The 21,361-nt window shown below is 52.6% G+C and overlaps 4 protein-coding genes across 4 annotated transcripts; 1 reads left to right on the top strand and 3 right to left on the bottom strand.

Moving 5' to 3' along the window:
• Positions 1-2,544: 2,544 nt before the first annotated feature.
• On the bottom strand, positions 2,545-3,657 carry J4E87_001751 (uncharacterized protein; the record flags this gene model as incomplete). The annotated part of the gene is made up of 1 exon (XM_049373392.1): positions 2,545-3,657. One exon carries the CDS (start codon positions 3,655-3,657, stop codon positions 2,545-2,547), a length of 1,113 nt encoding a protein of 370 aa, XP_049236762.1.
• Positions 3,658-4,373: 716 nt separating this feature from the next.
• On the bottom strand, positions 4,374-6,002 carry J4E87_001750 (uncharacterized protein; the record flags this gene model as incomplete). The annotated part of the gene is made up of 1 exon (XM_049373391.1): positions 4,374-6,002. One exon carries the CDS (start codon positions 6,000-6,002, stop codon positions 4,374-4,376), a length of 1,629 nt encoding a protein of 542 aa, XP_049236761.1.
• Positions 6,003-8,212: 2,210 nt separating this feature from the next.
• On the top strand, positions 8,213-9,327 carry J4E87_001749 (uncharacterized protein; the record flags this gene model as incomplete). The annotated part of the gene is made up of 3 exons (XM_049373390.1): positions 8,213-8,699; positions 8,752-9,136; positions 9,246-9,327. The coding sequence occupies 3 exons, from the start codon at positions 8,213-8,215 to the stop codon at positions 9,325-9,327; spliced, it is 954 nt and encodes a 317-aa protein (XP_049236760.1).
• Positions 9,328-9,968: 641 nt separating this feature from the next.
• J4E87_001748 (uncharacterized protein) lies at positions 9,969-19,782 on the bottom strand (the record flags this gene model as incomplete). The annotated part of the gene is made up of 4 exons (XM_049373389.1): positions 9,969-10,291; positions 10,347-13,400; positions 13,450-19,284; positions 19,344-19,782. The coding sequence occupies 4 exons, from the start codon at positions 19,780-19,782 to the stop codon at positions 9,969-9,971; spliced, it is 9,651 nt and encodes a 3,216-aa protein (XP_049236759.1).
• Positions 19,783-21,361: the final 1,579 nt, after the last annotated feature.

Below are 21,361 nucleotides of genomic sequence, written 5' to 3'. Positions count from 1 at the left end.
TGTCTAACGCAAAGCTCTTCGGGTACGTGCATGCTTGACCAGACATCGCAGCCTAACGATTTGCGGAAATGTCCAACGCGCGACGTCATTGCCAACCACGATCCACCACCACGGGAACTGTCAGGCCGGAGCACCTCATCAAATATTCTCGGGCCATCTTCGATATGCGACATACATACGGGAAAATGAATATACGATACCAGACGATCAACAAATACTGGCAGGCCACGATCCACCGGGACTAAAGACGATCTGCAACGATTGGACCCATCTGCAGGGCAGCAGCTCCCTTCTCAACGTCTCCCAGCATTTTGGCGTTCTCACGCATCTTGCAGTACGTCCAAGCCGCCACCTGGAGCGCCAGTAACCCGGTCAAGATCTCCGAGTTGTTGATATACGTAGTGTATGGCGCGCCTTCATTGTGTGGGTGATAGTATCGGAGGCACAGGACGCGTACCGCGTTCTCGAAGAGGTGGTAGTAGGCTAGTCGAATGATCGCGTCCTGGGTTGATACCAATTCTGTCGTATTCCAGATCATCGTCCAGTCGAATCGAGGCTTGACGATACGGTTGCGGTCGGTTGCTGCGGGATCAACAGACACGCCTTCCCAAACGTTGTTGAGGAATGTTCCCAAAGACGTACATTCCCAAGCACGGAGGTCAATGAAATCTGTAAGGACGAGGATGTTCAAAGGTGATATTGCAAGCCAGGGAATAATCCAGTCTAGGGATCGCAGCTTCAAATGCAGCATACCTGAGAATATGGCTAAAAATCGCACGATGAGGCTGGTAGCTAAGAGGCAGTGAAGAAGCTGGTGCTTCGTTTTCTCCAATGAGCGCGAATAGCAGGTGGAGAGTCCGACGAGGCTGAAGGAGATGAAGAGCCAGGTGAGTTGGCTCGGTGCTTCGAACATGTCTTTGATGATATTTGCTGCGTCTTCTGAATGATGAAGATCTCCGTACAAGTACTCATGATCTGATTTTCTCAAGTCTGGTATGGATTGCCTACCAAGAAGAATGTCGCATGTGGCAAGTGAGACCAGCCATGGCAGTATCACTAAACAACCAGTAGTGCCGGTCAGCATGATTTGTGTTTGGTGGTGCGATCGACGTCGGAATTTGTTGAATGTGAAGAGTTGTGGCCTGAATGATGGAGGGCGCTTTTTGGCTTTATATGAGATGGTGTACGTCTATGTCTTCGGTAGGTCCGCTACCACGAAGCATTATTGTGTCCGTCCAAGGTTCGGCGGTATCACGACCAAGACAGTAGACCAATCATATTATGAGTCTGCGTAATCATAGTGACGAAGCGTTCCCTTCGACCAATGCGCGAATGTGTGAACAAACTTACCAATATGGACTAGCGCATTATGGCGTACGCTCCCGAGGTCACTCTCTCACCAGGTTCTCCAGTCATACGTATCAACTCTCACCGGTTACTACAGTACACAGCCACGACCATACTTCAGCCTCAACCCGCAACCATCCCGCGGCCACCATGCAGACAGAAAATACGCACTCACTGCGCCAACTTGGTACCAAACAAGATGCGACAAAGCTCGGCTTTATGGGTCTACCCGGAGGTAAAGCAGCAACTCTTTAGGTCGACAAATACCAGTGCGCTAACATTCACTGCAGAATTGCGCAACACGATATACTCATATTGTAAGACACCTGAAAGCAAGAGCTTAAGTCGCCGATCACCTTCGGTGGACGAAATAGGACATCGAACCTACTTCCATCTCTGCCAGCTCAACTATCAGATTCGTCAGGAAACACTTCCGTTGCAATACCTTAACTTCACACATCGAGTCCCTCGTCAAGACCTCGCCGCCTACGTGGACACGTTTCTGGTACAGCAGGAAGGACACTCCCTGGTCGGTGGTACCTCCTTCACCTTCCAAACCGATCGACTTTTCTCTCCCCTCAACATAACTACGCTTATCCGAGTATGTAAAAAGCACCCGAACTTCGCCGTCAGGCTCGATGGCTTCGGCTCTTTCCGCTCGAATATGCCTGTGCGTTCGGATGAGTTCAGAACGTATTATAGAGCATCCAACATCGACAGGCACTTCCATATATTAATCAATAACTTTCGAGTTCCATCTACGGGTTTGCGCCGTCTCACTGCCTCTCAGAGTCGATGGAGCGAGTATCTCGACAATGCTGTCGAAGGAATATGGATTCATGATGACAGCAAGGGGCTCAATGTAGACATAGTGGTCAAGTCCGAGGCATCTGAACCGTGGATGGACGATTTTGCCAAGCCCAATCGCTGGCGCTGGCGCAATATGTGTGATCACCCTCACTACAAGAAGGAATACGACGCGTGGGTACACAGAACTGGGGCTCCATGGCTATGTACAGAGAGCATCTTTTCTGTCAGAGTGGCGAGTTCGGCCCGAGTGTAGCTGTTCAGCAATGATAGCAACATGGATATGGTTCTCGTTTCGTTACTGGGAGTGGAGTAGAATTTGGAGAGGTTACTCAGGTTGTTGCTTTGGCATACTAGCACTAGATGAAACCCTATCTCAACCATTCACGTCTAACCCTGCTGCCACAGACTCGTAGTATGGCCCTGAAAGCTAACCCCATCAATTTCCCTAATCTCCTCATTGCTCAACCTCCATCCCAGCGCCGCACAATTGCTGACAGCCTGCTCCTCCTTCCTCACACCACATACCGGCGTGATACCCTTGCACATGTTGTAGTTCAGCGCAACAGCACTCTGAGGTACACCATGCTTATCCGCAATCTTCTTCAGCACCGCGTTAACCGGCTCGATATCCTTCATATCGTAGCTGGAGAAGCGGTATGACTTTGGTGGTGGGTTATCAGCCGTGTATTTGCCAGTCAAACGACCCTGGGCGAGCGAGGAGTAGGACTGCAAGACGATACCGCGTTCTTTGCAGGCCTGGAGGAGACCAGACAGTTCGGGTTCGCGACGGAGGACGGAGTATTCGACTTGGTTGATGGCGAGTGGGACGCCGTATTTGGCTAGTTCGTCTTGCATTTTGATCATGTCTGCGAGACTGTAGTTTGCCACTCCAACGGTTTTGGTCATGCCCTTTTCCACGCACTCAGCCATACCTTTGGCGATCATAGGAATGGTTTGAAGGTGAATGGGGCCATGGACGAGGTAAATGTCGATGTAATCGAGGCCGAAGTTCTTGAGTGAGGTTTCGAGCTTCTTGAGGGGGGCCATAGTAGGATGCAGGACGTCTTTTGCTTGGGGTACGACAAAGTACTTGTCTTGCATGACGAAGCTGTCTCTTGGCATGTCCTTGACTAGTCTTCCGCAGATTGTCTCGCTCATGCCTGTGCCGTAGACTTGGGCGGTGTCGATGAAGTTGACTCCTTTGCTAACACAGTGCTTCCATGCTGCGGCGACATGGGGCTCTTCCTCGGGCTTCCAGTGCCAGGTAGAAGTGTCGCCCCAAGGCCAGGCGCCGATGCACAGTTGCGGAGCGTAGACATCTCCGTTCTTGCCCTTGTATGTGACCTTTTTGTCGGCGATTGGGATCCAGTCTTCTGGCATGACGGCTGCGAGACCATCAAAGGAAGGGTCGACTGGATTGGGCTTGGTGTGCTTGCCGCTGTGGATGCCAGTGACGGCTGACATCCCAGAGGATAGACCAGCTTGAAGGACGTGCTGCATCTTCGCGATTTAATAGTACTTGGATTGTAGTATGACAGAAGAATCTTGCTTGGACCTGAAATCGAGACAGCGCGTCCTAATCTCTATTGTTATACTCGCGCAGCATGTAGATCGACGACACGGCAAGTCGTTGGCATCATGGCGAGCACCTTGTATGATGCGGCGATGATTCTTACATTCATTTCCGGCCTATACGCAGCGGTTGTTCCTGCATGGGTACTACAAGTTCGGGAATAGGTCCATAAGACCCTAATGCATAGGCGGCAAAACGGCGTGATGTTTGAAGTGGATGTCGGGATGATGCGCGGGTGATGTCATGCCTCGACCATGTTCTGTTATGTGGGTACTCACGACAGAGACCTGCCAAACCAGTGTCAGAAGTGTAAGGAACGTCTTGATACTATCCGGAGGCATATACTGGGACCTGAATGTGCGTTCAGCGGTTGTCGTTTGGTAGTCGCGGTCGTTCCTCGGTGGTGACCGGGACCTATCTCCCGAAAAGGCAGTCGCGTTCACCTGTCACGACAGTTCGTGAATGACCAACGCGCATGACTCTCGATGTCTTGCGCTTTGCGACGCGTCGAGTTAGCGTCTGTAGGCAAACTGGACACTGTGGCGAGGCTGTGAAAGGAACAAAGCGAGATATTTGAGGTGGACTACTTCGTAGCCTGTGAACGTAAAAGCTTAATTCATATATACAGAAAAACATAAAGTCTTTACAAGATGCTGTTGTCCGCACATGTAAATGCGCCGTTAACATCTGTGGTGGCAAACGTGTTCATCAAAGCGCGGATACTGGCGTACATGCCAGGTACCATCATGAAGAGCGTGACCGACATGATGAACACGTTGAGAGCGGCCGTCGCAAGCTTCTTCGTACTTGATCGCCACTTGCCGTTCCAGTTGAGATGGAACCAGAAAAGCACGGTAACACCCCAAGTGAACCATGAGAGCAGAAGCGCGGCGGAAATGTTGAGAAGGGAGCTGAACACCGGGATGGCGTTGGCGAGGATCCACACGACGACCCAGAACAGGGTAACCGAGAAGATCCAGACAGCCCATTCAGTCTTGTTACCGACGTCACCCATTGCGATGGAAGCGCGGCGGCCACGCGACGACCCGGAAGCGCCAGATGAGACTTCGGCGTTGAAGCTTCCATCTTTCTTGGCCTGGCGAGTGCCGATCTCGCGCAGGAAGAAGACGTGCAGGTAGCGCGCGGCGGTCATGCCGAACACCAAACCAGTGCCAAGGAGTCCAACAAAGATGATTCCGTAAGCGACCTTTGCCATCAAGGGTTGGAGAGATCCGAGCGCTGGCGAAGCGACAGATTCACCGGAAAGGGCGTAGACGACCGCAGCGACGATGCAGTAGATGGTGGTAGTGGCGCACTTCTCAATGGTAACAGCGCGTGGGTAGTCGCGCGAGGGGTCCTCCATCTCAGCAAGGACAGTCGGAAACGCTTGATTGCCGCTGAAAGCAAAGGCGATGTTTAGGAACGCCGCGACAGCTTCAGTGAACGTGGGACTTCCGATAGCTTTCAGGTTGAGAGGTGCTCCCGCGTTGCGGGGACCCTGAACACCAAGCACAATCATGACGAACATGACGGCCGAGAAGATGGAGATGGTGCAGGGCCACGATGCCCATGACACGAAACGCATGCTACGCGGTACGCACATGGCCCACATGGCAATGGCCGCGACGACCGAGAAGGCGACCGTGCAGGTCGCGTGTTCGCTGACGGTGTTGAGACCGATCGAGATAGTGACCACTGCCGATGCGCTGATGAGAGCCATGTTGATGAGGAAACCAATGGCAAAGACGGCTTCGAGCCAGGGACCGCCGAGGACGCGTCCGTAGTCGACAATGTTGAGCATGTAGGGAAACTTGCGCCAGTACTGAACGAGATTGTAGGCAGTGTACAAGCTAAGCATTCCCATTCCGACAATGGCAATGATACCAGGGAAGAATCCAAGGGTGTTTAGAGCGGCTGGCAATGACAAGATACCGATGCCGATCTCATTCGTCATGAAGATAATGACAGTTTGTGTTGTGTTGAGTTTCTTCGTTCCTGCACTGCTTGTGGGGCGTTTGCTTGCATTCTGGATATCGGATACGTCGCCTAGGTTCGTGTCGTGTTCGGATGAGGTTTCGAGCTTTTCGGGGTCTCCGTGCTTCTTTTGTCGCAAAGGGTCTTCCGGATCGTGAGTAGGGTCTGCGGCAAGGGCTACTGTAGGTCGCTGGGCAGATACGGGCAGATCATTGAGAGCTTTGGGCTTGTTGTCGAGGTCGTGTGTATGTTGCATGGGAACGTTGCCGTGGGCAGAAGGGACGTCTTTGTAATCCATGGTTAGAGGGAGACCAAGCACTTACAGTGTGGTCGAGACAGGGGAATCGAAATGACAACGAAGATGCGACCAAGAAACGAACTTGTCAATGGAGACGTTTGATGAGGGCTAAGTTGAGAAGATAAATAGATGCGGGAAAGAACGATAGACTGGTCACAGCGCAGCGTGGAGGAAACCAAGGACATGGAGAATTACGTATTAACGCACATCGCACGCGGACCAAGACAGTAGCTGGTAGTAGCGTATCGTAGAATGCGTCCGCACTTTAACGGGGACTGTGCACCCAATAATGGCTGGACTTGGAGGCAGGGTCTCGCGGAGGCGTGGAGACGGAATGGTACTTTTATCCACTTCAGGTATGTGGGCCTCCCTAGATGCCGTATAGATGAAGCTGTTAGTAAAGGAACCGAGCTGGTGTTTCGCGAAACGCGCAAGTGCGGCACGCTGGGTCCTTCCGGACGATGCGCAACCTTCCCACGCTGCCGTTCCTATCAAACGATGCAACGTGATGCGGAGAAGGGTCTTGGTGACGTCTGATGGTCATCCACGTCGGGAGCGACCGCGCTAGCGAGAGCCGCATCTGACAACGCGAGAACCGCGCCGAAGCAGCCCGGTGTCAGACCCGACAGCTTGGCCGCTGTCGTCATCGGTCTGGGCATGTTGTGATGATGTCCATCAAGCCCGAATCCTCAAACAGCCATGTGTAGGTGGAAGCGTGTCCCAGATTACAGGAACCTTCCGAGTATTCAGACGATGGACAGACGTTGATTCAGTGTATAGGCCATCTCCGGGACGAAATGGGAAGGAGCCCGAAGGATCCATCCGCGACAAGGACATGCCGAGTCGCATTGGCAGTGAATGCGAAAATTTCGCGCGGTAAAACATCGGCTGCAGTCCATAATCTCATCATGTTACATCCAGTGAAAGTGAGGCACTTGAAAACCGGAGTGCACGGACGGTTGGCATGGCGGAGGAGTTGGGGGAGCCAAGGCCACTCTTATGCGATAAACTTCGACGGCAGATGTCCGCTTCGAGTGTTGATAGGTTCGCAGACATGTCCAGAGGGACTCTCATCCCATACTAGAGGCCGCGGGCGAGATGAAGAACCCGGTCGAGAAATGTCATCTCCTTCAATGGTCGCTGTAGGAAGACACTGAGCCGTGGATTTCGGTAGATGGTTGCATAAGGTATTGAATCGAAATAGCGAACAGTACGGTTTCCATGGGTCGCAGCACGTCAATCATTACTCCGGTTCCGCTGCAAGGTACCGATTTGGTTGTATCTGTGGAGTCGCATGTCGCAAGGGAAGTCGCATAGGAAGACGCAGTGTTCTGCTGCTGGCATGTCGCTTGGGAAAGATGAACCGTGTCGCTCTTGGAATAGACCTTGCTGGCCAGGAAGGCTGTTAATTCAGTCAGTAAGACGTGGGGAAGACCGAGTATCTCTCCGCAATATCTGGAGCAGGTAGGTCAGACGAGAGTAAGATATTGAAGTCAGTGTGGGATGAAGTCGTGGGTATTGTCGGTTGTTGGTCGCATGGAGTAGGAGTTGACGAGAGGCCCCTATCGAGTGGGCACGCATTTCGGGTTACGCGTCAGCTGAGTCATGCGCCTTCATTTTCCCATCTGTCGCTTCCTCATACGCGATCTTCGATCCACCGATCCTTTAAACTCGGCCACAATCGCGATCTTACACTGTGCGCTTCTTCTTCTTTCTTATCGCGACGAATGTCTCGCGTTTCCGCACGTACTGTACCCTCTGCAGGTTCCCAAGGTGCGGCGCAGGAGTGGCTGTGAGGCGGCTGTGAGGCGCACGGGGGCCCTAATAGCCGTTCTTTCCGGGCGGGACGGCGCCAAAAAGCTTGGCCTACGACTATCATCACCATTCTCAAACCTTTCGGGGCCACGCAGGAGCGTCAAGCATGTCGACTCCCTGCTTGGCACGTTGTGGTACGCGCATGCCTTTCCCCAGGAATGACAGGAGGTGAAACGAGATCGATGGCTAGTCCCCACCTCATCTTCGACGTTGCTTCCACGGCTTCTCCATCTTGTCACCTTCCGCCGACTTTCCCTTTGCCGTGTGTTTGAGCGAGAGTCTGCCGTGTTCCCTGCTTGTTCGATAATCCGCCCCCGAGATACCTGCCGCTATTTCCGTCGTTGACGAGTCACTCATTTTTGCGTCGCTTCCTCCTCTCATTCTCCACATTCACCATGATACCCCGGATAGCGCTTTCGGCGCTTTTGTACGCCTCCACCGCATTCGCCGTGTGCACCAAGCTCGAAGACTGCCCCCAGTTTGAGGCCCTCAAGACCGACGAATGCCAAACCTACCATCATTTCCTCGCCCGCGGCTCTACCTCGCCATACCCGGGCCACGTCATCGAGACAGTCGGCAAAGTGTGCAATGCGCTCAACACCAAGGAAAACCCCAAGGCCTGCGGATATGAGGATGTGCAATACTGGGCCATGAACGGCGGAGAGCGCTGGTGCATATCGTCGCACGAGGGGGCCATGAATGGCGCCGAGCAAATGAGGAACTACACTGCGAGGTGTCCTGACAGCCACCTGATCGTGATGGGCTTCAGCCAGGGTGGAAGTGTTGCGCTCGACGTCCTCGGTGGTGGCGGCGGTCCACTCTGGGGCTGCACTCAGGAAGACAACCCGCCCATGAACATCTCAAGTGCGCCCGGATCCAAGGGTGCGACTTCAATCTTCTCTCAATATTCAGGCCTGAACTAACATCTTCACAGTCGTAGCAGCACTTGCTTTCGGCCCTACGCGACGATCCGCAAACCAGTCCTTCACCCACGGCGGCGGCGAGATCTCGGATGGCGGCGCACCACGAACCGCGGAGCAGAACGCCGGTCTCCAACCCTACGCTGACGCTGGCAAGCTCCGCGAGTACTGCCAGCCTGGAGACCCTATTTGCGCACCTCATACCAAGGACAAGGACATGTCCAAGCACCTGAACTACTTCGACCTGTTCGGTGACGAGGCAGCACAATGGGTCATTGACCTCGCAAAGAAAGCCGAGAGCGGCGACCGTACCTCAGGTGCGAAGAGCATGCTCCACCAGACCGTCTCGCACCCCATTGCCAACGTCTTCGTCCTGATCTTTGTGCTATTCGTCATATAGTAAGTTCTTTCCATACACTCGCAGTAGTACCATAGAAGCGCGATAGACGGAGCGGCGTTAAGAAGACGGACCTTGGAATCATACAGAATGGAGACTTATACCTTGCAGTTTTGCAGTGAGGAAGTTCGCCGTATGGAAGACCACACGCTTCCCCATGTACACCCGCGTCAGCTCGACCGAATCCGTATGAGCACGATCAGCCCCGTTCCACCGCCGGACCCGAGTTGGACAGACACACGTTGCAGGTCTTGGAGATGCTTGGCGCCAAAGGTGTGGCTTCGCAGAGCCGCATATCCGGACGAGGCACCGCCACATCAGCCAAGAATGGGAGAGAGATTCTTGAAGAAGAATGAAGGATGCTTAAATGCGGGACGCGCCCAATATGTACTTTTGTCGTACATGCCGAAATACCCTTCACTTGTACCATACTATATGGATATAGCTACATTTAGTACCAGTCGACCGGATCGGCTAATCAGGATATATTAACTTCGCATCTGGCCCTTTCCCGCAATCTCCGTATCCCGTCCACCAGGCTCCCGACCCATCGCATTGTAACACCTTATCGTACGCAGGCTTATACCTCATGCAGGGAAAACCCTTGAGCCTGTCTGAAGACTGCATTGAAACAGAATGAACAAATTGAAAAAACTGGTGTCAATGTAAGCTCTAGGGTGTTCAATGTACTAAGGTCCTTAGTCAAGGTGCTTGTCTTCACGTCATGCAGATGCAGGGCATTTGTTTCAAGCCCATCGCGAATCGCGCGTGAGCCTTTTCCTGTTACTATCGTGCTATTATACATAGACCAACTGGTGCGCAGAGCACCTAAGTCTACTCCCCTTCCTCCGCATCCAAGAAGGCCTCATCGCCACTCGACTCAAACCCTTCGTCCTCGCCTTCCGAGTCGTCAACGTGCTCAACAGCCGGAACAAACTCCTCCTCATCGTCGTGGTCATCGTGATCTTCCTCGTCTTGAGCATCAAGCTGACCGGGTACAGCTCGGGCGACATGCTGACGCAAAGCCGGATCGTCTCCAAGAGCGAGCTTGCGGAAGAACGGATGATTCTCTGTAAGCGGCTTGCCAGTAGTAACGAAACCCATGGGGGTGTGCTCGAAGTCTTGACCCTTGCGGCGCAGAGCAAGCCATTCGTGTACTGTGCACCATAGTTAGTAAAACTGTTTTCTGTTACAGGTTCGGAGAATACGTACCAAAAGTCAGAGGCTTCTTTGCGAATGCATCCTTCTCTGGGTGCTGGGATAGGTTCTCATCGAGGCCAAGGTACTCCAGCAATAGGTAGTACTCATCCCACTCGAGGTAGAGACGCCCAGCGAAAATCCCCATCTCGACCCGAAGCCAGACGGGAGCTTTGAAGTCTGCAGGTAGCGCCGGTATCGCATAGTAGTCAAGCTGGTTGAAGTGAAGCATCCTTCGTGTGACGGGTGCAGCATAGATGATGAGGTGGACGTCGATACTATCTTGAAGGTCCTGTTGCTCTTGCATGATCTGGATGAGCTGATTGGCTTCCTCAGGGCTAACAAGGAGTGCTTGCTGGCTGACTGTGCTCCAAAGAATCCAATGAGAGGAACGGATGTAATTGTCGTTGGGAGTGTAGACCTCGATTGTACGAGAGAACTCAGCTGAGATCCACGAACCGGACTTCATCGACGAATAGACCGTATGCTTGAGGCCGAGTGAAGTCATCCGTCCCAATACCGAAAACAGAGGTTGATAGGCATCGCTCCCAGGGACGAGACGCCCGAACTCTGCGAAATGTCGAATGTCTTCGTGTAGTTTCTTTGTCTTGTATGGGCTGAAAAGAAGGGCTTGTTGTACTTCACGAACGTTTTCGACCTCGATCTCTACCTCGCGCTCAGTCTCGCGCTCCTGCTCAATTTCCACTTCCTCTAGAGCTGATGCATGGACGGCCGAACCTCGATCCTGAAAGTGTTTCTTGCGGTTCACAAGCTCAGTATAGATATTTTGCAGCGAAGGTTTCCAGGCGATGGTGGCAGTGTTAGGACCAGCCCGCCGGTGACGTTCACCTTTTGGCTCGTATAGCTGTTTCAAAGAGAGTGCCTCTTTTATACGGACCGTTGCGAGATAAGCATCTCGCGATGAAGCATCATGCAGGTAATCAGGATATTCCAACCGGGCTTGCTCTTGCTGCAGATACTGCGACGTCTGTGCAAAATAGGAGGGCTCGAGCTGTTCCATAGTGTCGCAGGTCTGGCCAAACACCCATCTAAGGACATCACCCGAAGTGGGTTGGTGAAACTCACTGGTGCCCTTTGGCAAGCGGTCCAGTATACCCTGATGGACCTCAACAGGAGAAAAGAACGTAATTGACTGGGTTTGACCGAGCAGTCGGAGTCTCATGGCAGCCTGTACCAACGTGTCCTTTGTCAAGTGTTGCCCGAGCGTCAAGGCGGCCCTCGCATGAGGTGGAAACTTGATGTCGGTACCTCTGCAGTGGCTCTCGTCTAGGTACACGACGCATCGATCTAGATCGTCGACAAATGGTGATGCGACGAGTGGTACGCATCTCCCTGTACGATACAATGCCCATACACGATGATCATCGTCAAAGTACACAGCTGCTGCGGCATCATGGTCGGCATCAAGCCAGGCTTTGGCGAAGTCTTTGTTCGAGTGCTCGAGAACTTGAGCGCCGGCATCAATCAGAATTCGTATGCGTCCATCTTGATTGAAGTTACTCAGGTTGTTTGGGAGATGATGAGTTTGGTAGGTGCCATTCTTCATAACATGCGTGTGGCGATTAGCGAGGTTCTCGAGCAGGTCCTTTTCAGTCCATCGCGCTCCGTTCCCAAAGATCATGCGTATGTATGACTGATTGCGAGGCGCCAGCAGATAGTAAGGAACTTCCGCATTGGTATGCGCTAGTTGAGGAAGATCTTGCTGTTGCACTAGCAGAGGAAGCTGGTGCCTCGAATCGTTTGTGCCAGAAAAGCCAGTGATACGGGCTCCCGTGGTACCCTGAAAGGACGGGAAAAGGTTCCAGCCAGATGCCTGAAGCTTGAGGCTGAAGGTCTTCGCGTATTTGGGAAACACAAAGTTGTTCAAGTAGAAGTCCATGAGGGAGGCACTGAAGCGCACGACCTGATAGAGATCGCTCAGTTGCCGCATGTCTTCGGCGTTGATGGCGGCATAGTCATCTAGCTCTTTCGGGATGTCCACGCCCTTGGGAAACCACTTCTCGTACTGGATACTGGGTTCGTCCGTCTTGACCAGGTGGGCAAAGGCTTCCTTGAATTGAGAGCCAGTCAGGCCTTGATAGTAGAATGACAGACACGTCAAGGTGATTGCAACATCAGGATGCCCCCATTCAGCTGTAGGAGATGGTACACCCTTGGCTAGGTACGGCACTGCGATAGGTGCGCGGGTTGGATGCAGGCCATATTGCACATTCCAGCGCTTGCGGAGGGTCGTTATCAAGATACGATGCACAAACATTCCACGAAGCAAGTTGACAGTCCGCATCAAAGTTGGCTTGTCTCGGAAGAAGGTGGTGATCCTGGATGTTGTTTGACCGCGCACAGTTGGTTTCGAGATGTAGTCCTGTACATCTCTGACGAGAGCGGCTGGGTACTCGGCACAAGGCAGTATCGACGGAGTCTGACCCTTGCAGATGATCCTAACCAACAGCTCGATCAAGTAATCCTCGGCGTCTTTGCGCAAGAAATAAATGAGAGGAAACCCGTTGCTGCCACGATTGACCACCTCAATGCTGCGAGGATAACGTGACTGGACGTTTGAGGCGAAGTCTTTCACCAAGTGAAGACATGCCTGGATGACCTGCCATCGCATCGGGTGGCCGTCCACTGTAGTCTGCGTACCGGATGGGTAAATGAGTTGCGTCCTGATTGCTAACGAAACGTCGCATTCGTCCAGAACATCGCGGGTATGTCGATCAAGCCAGCGCTGTGTGTCGATCATCATAGAGGCTGTTTTGAGGTTGTCGTCACAGAGTTGTTGTAGTCCACTCAGCTTGAACGAGAGCACATGCTCAGGCAACGCAATAAGCACACCGCGACGATCTTTCAAGCGTGCATGAATCTTTCCGTACAAACTCATCAACGCCTTGGTAGGAGGAGTCTTTCGAGAAAAGGGTATATGCATGAGCTCGCGATCCACTAGTCCGCCTAGTTTGGCTTGCATCACTTGCGCTGACTGGAGTAAGAGAGCTCTTGGAACCACAACGCGAGCGAGATCGGTCCGATCAGCAAGAAGTGACGCTACCATGGCTGCGGAAAGTCAGTTGAGGAAGATCTAGATAACGACACTGATACTTACGAAGAATACATGACGTCTTGCCTTTACCCATCAAAAGTTGCAGAACTGAGTTTTCGTCCGATTGCGGTGAAATTGTCGCCAGGGCAACTTGTACCTGCTCTTCTCGGATGAGAATGTCACCGTCGATCTCCAGTAGTAGCCAGTCCGTATAGTCTTCTGGGTTCCAATTGCTATGGCCTTCATTCGCCCATTCGTCCCGCTCTTGCTGATTCTTTGCCCTCTTCTGGGCATCTTGTATCCGAAGTAGTCGTTGAAGTCTGCTTACAGCCACACCGAAAGCTACAATTGCCTCTTTGGTGCCACTACCGAAAGTGGTGCCGGAAGCGATTCGAAGCTCCGTGAGAAGCTCCACTGTTGTCAGCCTAGGCCAAGTATCCGCCATCTGAAGCCATTTTGCTTGCGGATCATGCAGATAGAGAGCATTGCGGAGTCGTTCAACTACTGCTATTGCTGAGTCTCTGACCGATACAATATTCTCTGTTGTGATCTGAGGATGAGTGCCATGAGCTGTGTGCTGTACATGCGAGATTCGCTTCTGGAGAGCATCAATGCTCGCGTTCATTTCTTTCGCATATCTGCACTGCACGAAAGAAGCCGGGTCTTTGAAGTTGGCGACAATACCCCTAAGAACTCCAATCTCTCGCGGCTGCGCATTGGGTACTCGAGGATGGATTGCTACCTTCTTGCCTTGAAGGGTATCCATGAAGTGGTGTGTCTTGACAGGATGATGCGCAATATTACCCGATCTGACAGCCAAAGCTCCGGCATAGGAGCTGGCAGCGAGAGAACGCACCTCCCTTGGCGATGCAGCGTTGACAATTGGAGCCTTCAACAGGTCTGAAAGCGAGAGGTCATCGTACTGCCTAGATCTCGTAGAATACAGGGCAAATGGCAGCAGCTCCGTGTATGGAGTTACTTCAACGTCTGCGCCAAGCTCTGTGCGATCAGCAGTCACACGGAAGAGTGCCTCCTGTACCTGCTCTAGATATAGCGCCAACTCATGATTGCGCGTAAGGCGGATCCATTCAGGAGCTACATCAGCTAGAGCCTGTTCGATGTCGAGGTATGTCGGGTCAATCGCGACCAATAGTGCCGGGTCGATGTCGGGAGTTGGCCATTGCTCCACCACTGAGCTGGCCAGTAGCTCGCAGGCTCGATCGACACCGGGGCCATGTAAGCTTTCGGCTTTCACTAGCTGTGAACGTTTCTTAAAGCCGGTCTCGGCGAATGGCTTCCGTGCTTTCTCCATAAGCGATATCAAGTAGGACACAGGAGGCGCTCCATCCACTCGAAAGTGAAAGTAGGCGGCATGGGAAGGAACTGCAATGGCCCGGATCTCCGGAATCATTGCGAAAGATATGAGCACACGCAGAAGGTTTAGGTCCACATCTGACGAGAACGCGATGGTTCCTAGCAGGAACATCAGGCCAAACCTATCGTCGACACTACATTGTAGTGACCTCTGAGCAAGCGCGCCCCACTCAGTTCTGATGTCGACAGCAAGGTGGTCGGTAAGCAGACACTTGCGGTAGAATTTGTCATAACCGCCCACAACTGGAGCATCGTGAAGGAGTGCGATCAGTGTTGTGTCCAGTGAGCAAGTTGACTTCCAATCTTGGAGCAGCTTTGATATCTCAAGCACATTCAGGCGATCTCGTGAAGCTTTCCGGGCGTCGCGTGCGCTGTAGGCAGTGTCTGAGCTGTGATCTTTCTTCATTCCGCAATCGACGGACCTCGCGACTGCTCGAGCAGCCAGATGAGCTATGTCCAGGTCAAGTTTGATTGTCTCCTGAATGTCCCGGTCGAGGTAGAACTGGGATAAGTTGGAAGACGTTTGCAGTATCTTGGCGACCGCATTGACATACCGATCGTCTTGCATGTGCACTGTGCATTCAGAACGCCACAGTACTGTCTCCATGCACCTAGCATCTGGAGGGTAATACCCTCGCTTCGGTGATAGTTCTGCAATACGTTCCAACGTGGATATCTCATCGCGTAACAACGGGTTCCAAGGTTGATAGGCACCCGTTTGGAGTAGGTAGAGAGCCTCTTCTTTCCCCGTCCGCCGGGTGAGTGGATCAAATATCGCGTGTGACGTGTAGGCATGTAGCAAGGCTTTCATGTAGAGGAGGCGAGGTTCGGGTGCACAGTCAATTCGTCCCAAGACATCATTGATCGCATATTTGAGATATATGCCTTGGCCCATCTCGATGTCAACGGACACATGAGGACCGTCTTTCGAAATCCGGATGCCTCCCCAAGGAATTAGTATGCTCTTCTGCCGACGGTTGGCAACAGATTGGACGACAATCTTGTTCATGAGGCCATACCAGGTACCCGCATCTTGGTTTTGTAGAATGACGGCACCGAGGCGCAACGAGTGTAGCAAGCCTTCTCGGTTGATATGAAAGCTCAATTCCATCCGCTTCAACTCCACGGAGATTCTTCCGTTGGTTGACGCGAATACCAGGATCTGGGAGGGAAATTCGAAGTGAGTGAAGATCCGGGTAATGGTCTTGACCAATTCACTTCCCGTGTCCAACAAAGTCGTTTGCGATGGATCTTGGAACCGTCGAACAGCATGGTAGAAGCCGGATGGATGCCAACGTATCCACCAATTTCCCTGCTTAAGTGCCCAAGGAGCGTTCTGGCGAATCTCGATATGACCACTGTAGACGTGCAGCCAGTGGTAGCATGTTTCAACCAACGGTCTAGGAAGATCAGGCGTAGGGCCTTCCACGCCAAAGACGTGGCTAGGAATGAATTCGAGCAGCTCGCCGCCCTGGTCAGCCCGAATAATCAGCCGCTTGTTGCGGTAGCCTAGATGAATTCGATGGCCACGTATGGGCTCTGACAATGCGAAATCCATGCCACGTAGAGGTGAAGGATACACGATTGGATTCTTATCACCAAGGACGTGTCGATAGGTGTCATTCATGCGGTACGACTGTGGAAGGGTTCCCATCTCTTGACCGTCGATGAGCAGGGTGCCGTAGACATAGTCGTAATGCACAAAGTAGGAGTGCTGCTCAGCCGTTGACTGCAATGTGTATGTCAGGTACCAAGTGTCAGGAATGACTGCTAAACCGGGCTCAGTAACGTCGTATTCCCCGGGTACATGCCATACAGCGTCTAAAGCAGCTCTGAACGTCTCTGCATTCCTCATGATGGCCTCTTTCGTGGCCTCACGATGCTCGTAAGCGAAGAGTGTATCTTGAGCGATGGCGTTGCGCATATTGAACGGCATTGTGTCATATCTCCCGGCCAAGTTGTATCGAAGCGAAATTGAAGCATCAACATACATGCGAAGACCCTCAGGGGCTCCCGACCAGTCGTCAATGTGCATTGTCTGCTTGCACAGGAGTGACGCCCATATAGCTGGCTGTAACACGTTTGGATCTTCCGTAACCATCGGTTGCAGCTCGCGACGCCAGCCGTCGGTGATCTTGCGGGCTTCATGGAGAAGTTCCCTTCCGTCGTTGCAGATTGATATGCTTTGGCTCAGTGAGGTCACCTTGAGTAGGATAGTGATGAGGATCTCCATCTGTACGGGCTCGCGCCAGTTTCGTCGGATCGCTTCCAATCGATAGCGGACTTGCTGCAAAAGCTTGCTGCAAAGATCATCATCCAAGAGAGAGCGATGGGTGTCGGTATAATCAGTCAAGGCCGCACGGTCTGACCCTAGCTGAAGTACCAAACGCAAGACGAGCGACCATGTGGACTCGGACGAAAAGTTGAGATTGGTTGAGCCCAGTTCCCTGAGAAGGTCGAGCCATCTTGAATGAGTGCCGACTAAGAGACCTTGGAGTGCCGTAAACTCATGAACGCCAACGCCTTGAGGGCACCTAGCTTGGCTCGCCTGGATCTCGTTGGATGTCGGCCACAGAAGGTAATTGAGTCCAAGTGACAGCAGTGGCGAATTGAGGGGAAGCTTCACGGGGAAATGATGCCAGAAGGAAGCTTTACCGCATCTATCTGTCCATACCTCACCAACACTGTCGTAGTACCTGGGCTTGAGGCCACAGGTCCGGATGACTTCGTCTACCCCAATTGGAAAGCCCCAATTCGCGTAATGACACTCTAGATGAGCCTTCTTGTACGAGCCCAGACTCACTCGACAGCTGGTTTTGTTGACGTATGAGCGAAGCTGTGAGTACTCCCGGACAAGCGACATCCGATCAAGCTTATCGGTCGGCTCGCGACAAAGAGTCGAAAGTATAAGCCAAGTTGCGTCTCGGTAGGCGGCGAATACTTCTGGGCACTGTAACTCGAATAGTGCTGCTTTGGCAGCCGGCTCATAACTCGGTAACGGATGCTCGTAGATCTGGATCCTGATGCCCTTAGCTTCTTGGTTGAGGTTATGCCATTCGCAAGGAAGGCGATGACGTGACTCAGGCATGCCATCCCAGGCAACGAAAGCATCCCAGATACACTCCTTCTCATTTCGCCTGTCGATGGTTTGAGCATGGTGCTGACTCTTCTCTTCCCATTCAATGTGCTTCGCGTCATATGCAATATCGGCTTTTGCCTCGATGTCTTCTCGCATTGCACACAGTTCGCCCTGATGGTCTTCCCGATCGTAATACTGTGCAGCAAAGCAATCGTCGGCAGGATCGTCGAAGATAGTTCTAGACTGCACACTCGATCGTGCGCGAAAGCGAGCTTTCAAATACATGCGTACTTTTTGACTCCGAATCATCTCTTCGTTTGTAAGGAGCTGGATGGGATCCAACAAATCTGGATCGAACCCAGGATGGTACTCCTCGAGCAACGGGTAGCATGCTACGGCATCCTTGTCCATGAGAACCCAGAGCTCCATGAGATGGAGCAACTGCTGGCTCTTTTGGTTAGGATAAGCGTGGTCTACGGCGTTGATGTTGGTGACATAATCATGAATCACCTTACTCAACCGGATCGCTCGGAGGCCTTCTGGTTGCGTTGAACGCTTGGCAGGAAGTACAACATCCTCGAGGAGTCTTGACGAAGCGACATGGCTTTCCAAAGCTCGCATATAGGGTCTGACAGAAGCGACAGATCGCTCAAAAAGCTGCAGAAGCTCGGGAGCAGTCCGTTGTTGAGGTCGTGAAGAATGTGCGTGTTCCACTAGCACTCCTTTCAAGAACCTACCGCTGTTCATCAAACGAAGTTGGAACTCATGAGGATGGGCGTACTGGCGTAGCTTTGGGATAACACGCTCCCGCGACTTGCTATAATTACGCCAGACTTGCTTCAAGTAGCCACCAGTCGTCGCCAGGGAGGATTCGAAACTACCGCTTAAGGACAGTAAGAGATTAGAATGTCTGTTGAAGGCGGACCTATCGGCACCATGGACATCGGATGTAAGCTTGGCGAGGCGACGACCTAGCTTCTGGCGGAGTGAGAAGGCTGCATCAAGAGGTATCTTCTTCAACACATCTTCCAATAGCTGCGCATGCAGGAGACACATCAATGTCTTGTAGTGGAGTCTTCCGACCTCTGCACCCAAGTGGTGATACAAATAACGCTGGACTGCTACTCGGAGGACCAGATAGAAAGCGGATCTCCTCCATGGTGTCCGAGCATTATCAAAGGTAACTGTGTCACGCACTCGCTTTCGCAGACGTGGAACTGCAACTGCAGCGCCATTGGCCTCCAGTATAGTCATCAACAGGCCAGATATGAGAGCGGGATCACTGGTGTCTCGGATCTCGGGAATCGTGGCGGCTGCCTTCCAGGTGATAGCGGCAAACTTTGTGACCGACTCGCTGCTAGCTTGTTCGATGAAACTGGCGACAGCTTCCTGGAAAGCTTCTTCGTTGATAGTGGATGCTGGGACAGATACCGCGCAGCCGGGGACTACATGTAAGTTCAAGATCAGTAAATGTGCGACACCGATGTATATGTCAGTCACTTACAGTCCCATTGTAGCGCGCCTTTGGCAGCAAGCACCTTGTCGGCTGTGGCGGATGTCTCAAATGCTTCGAAAATGATGTTGCGCTCGCCGGAAGTATTGTGGGGATACACGAGCAAAGCGCAGTTCTGAGGTGCGATGTGCAGAACAAGCATTTTCCCATGGCTGAAGTCGCGAAGCTCTTTCATCAGCGCCGCCTTGCCGATGGTTCCGTCGACATTGAGTATTTGACACGCGAGCAATGTTTTCCGCAGTCCTTGGACGTGCGGAGCAACATCTGCAGCGACATGGGGGGTAAGCCTCGCAACGGCGTCAAGCATACGCTTCAAGAGAGCCTCTTCGACGCGATGCAGGTTGCCATCTTCGCGGCCAGGTACATTGCGGGGCAACGCGATATGATAGTACTGCTGCTCAAGAAAGGGCACCCGCGCGGCGGACGCCATGGCTGTTTCGAGTGCCTGCTGCAACGAGGCAGCGGGCGGGGGCAAGAACGAGTGTGAAAATTTGCAATACGACGAAAGTGCGGTATTGCAATGTTGCAAGAGTAGGCGGGTGGTGGTGTTGTCGAAAACGCGACTGCTTGATGAGGGCGCGGTACCAGGGTTGACTTAGGTGCCAAGCATTGTTTTGCTAGGCGGCAGCAACGCGTAGGCGCCCTCCCCAACGATGAGCGATGAACGATGAACAATGAGCCTTGCCAGAAGTCGTGGAACACCAAAGCGCAGTCTCGGGCCAATCCTCTTGCCACCGGTGAACGAGTCTGCATGAGGAGACATGCCGGCTAGCGAATGGGTGACTGAGGCACTGTACGGCGCTACGAGAAACCCTCAGCCTCGCCAGTTCCGAAAGAAGAGGCCATGATGGACATGGCGATTGATTTCCAGGATTAATGATACTGGGCGCTTCTATTAGGCATGTCTTGACGTCCGCAATTGACTCCTACTGTCCACGCATCAATCAAGTGGAGGATGCCTGGCGAAGGTGGGAGTAACAGAGAAGAACGAAACTGTGTTGTTTCCGAAAAGCGATAACGCAAAAAGAGAAGGAATGAGTCCAGATTGGCTGAGAGAAACGCTGCTGAAATGACAAGGATGATGGAGACGTGGCCTGCATCAAATGGAAAGAACGACCTACGTGTGCTAGTGTAGCATCACTACTGCTCTTCGACCTTGGAAGCTGTCTATCACCTTGAAGTGAAGGCAGGAGTTGTTTAGGTTGTTTTCAGCCGTCCAGACGACAACAGAATTGTCGATAGAGCTCATCCAGACGTTCCGACGCGCGTGCTGGTGAAGCGCGTGTTGTGACGCGACAAAAGTAGATAGCGGCAGATTGGAGGCATGTTCTACTTCTCAGCGCATCAACGGTAGTTGAGCGCAAGTCTGTGGGAGCTTCGTGATGATGCATGATGGAGTTGTGGACTCATAGCTGAGAGAAGCCTGGTGGTGAGAGGTTTGACGACGCGTGAGGTACAATCGCATTTACCCGGCCCCTTGCCTAGCTCCACAGCTAGCAACATAGCGCCTTCCCCTCCCTTGTCTGCCTTTCGCATTTCCAGTGCATTTATCTCTCTGCTCCAATGACATCTTTTACATTTTCTGCGAACCCCCAATGAAGCCGTCGAACGACAGCGGCGAGCTCCAGCCGATCTCGCTGCCTCATGGAGGGCAAACTTCATCCGTAAACGGCATATCGGCTGCAGCACCTGCCTGCCTCGGTTACTCTCTCCCCAGCTATCACCGCTATGCCTTGTGGGTTTATTCCCGCTAGATTAATCATCGCCACCATGAAGGCGGGAAAGTGCGAAAGGGCGCCTATGACTAGCCCATCTCGAGCTCCAAGGCGCGACATTGGAGGTTGTGGATGAGTCTCTACACGCATCACCACTAGCTGGCTCGATGCGCCCTCGTTTCAATTATTCATATACTGTGTTTATGCTACTAGAATAAGCAGCGGGAGCTCGTTCGTCGGTACGCATTCGCTATTGGTCGAGTCTGGGATCTCATCGGCGCCGTCATCAGCACT

Source organism: Alternaria ethzedia (genome assembly GCF_023757985.1).
Source record: "Alternaria ethzedia strain BMP 0044 chromosome Unknown scaffold_3, whole genome shotgun sequence".
Lineage (NCBI taxonomy): Eukaryota > Fungi > Ascomycota > Dothideomycetes > Pleosporales > Pleosporaceae > Alternaria > Alternaria ethzedia.
This window is presented reverse-complemented; position numbering and strand designations above follow the sequence as displayed.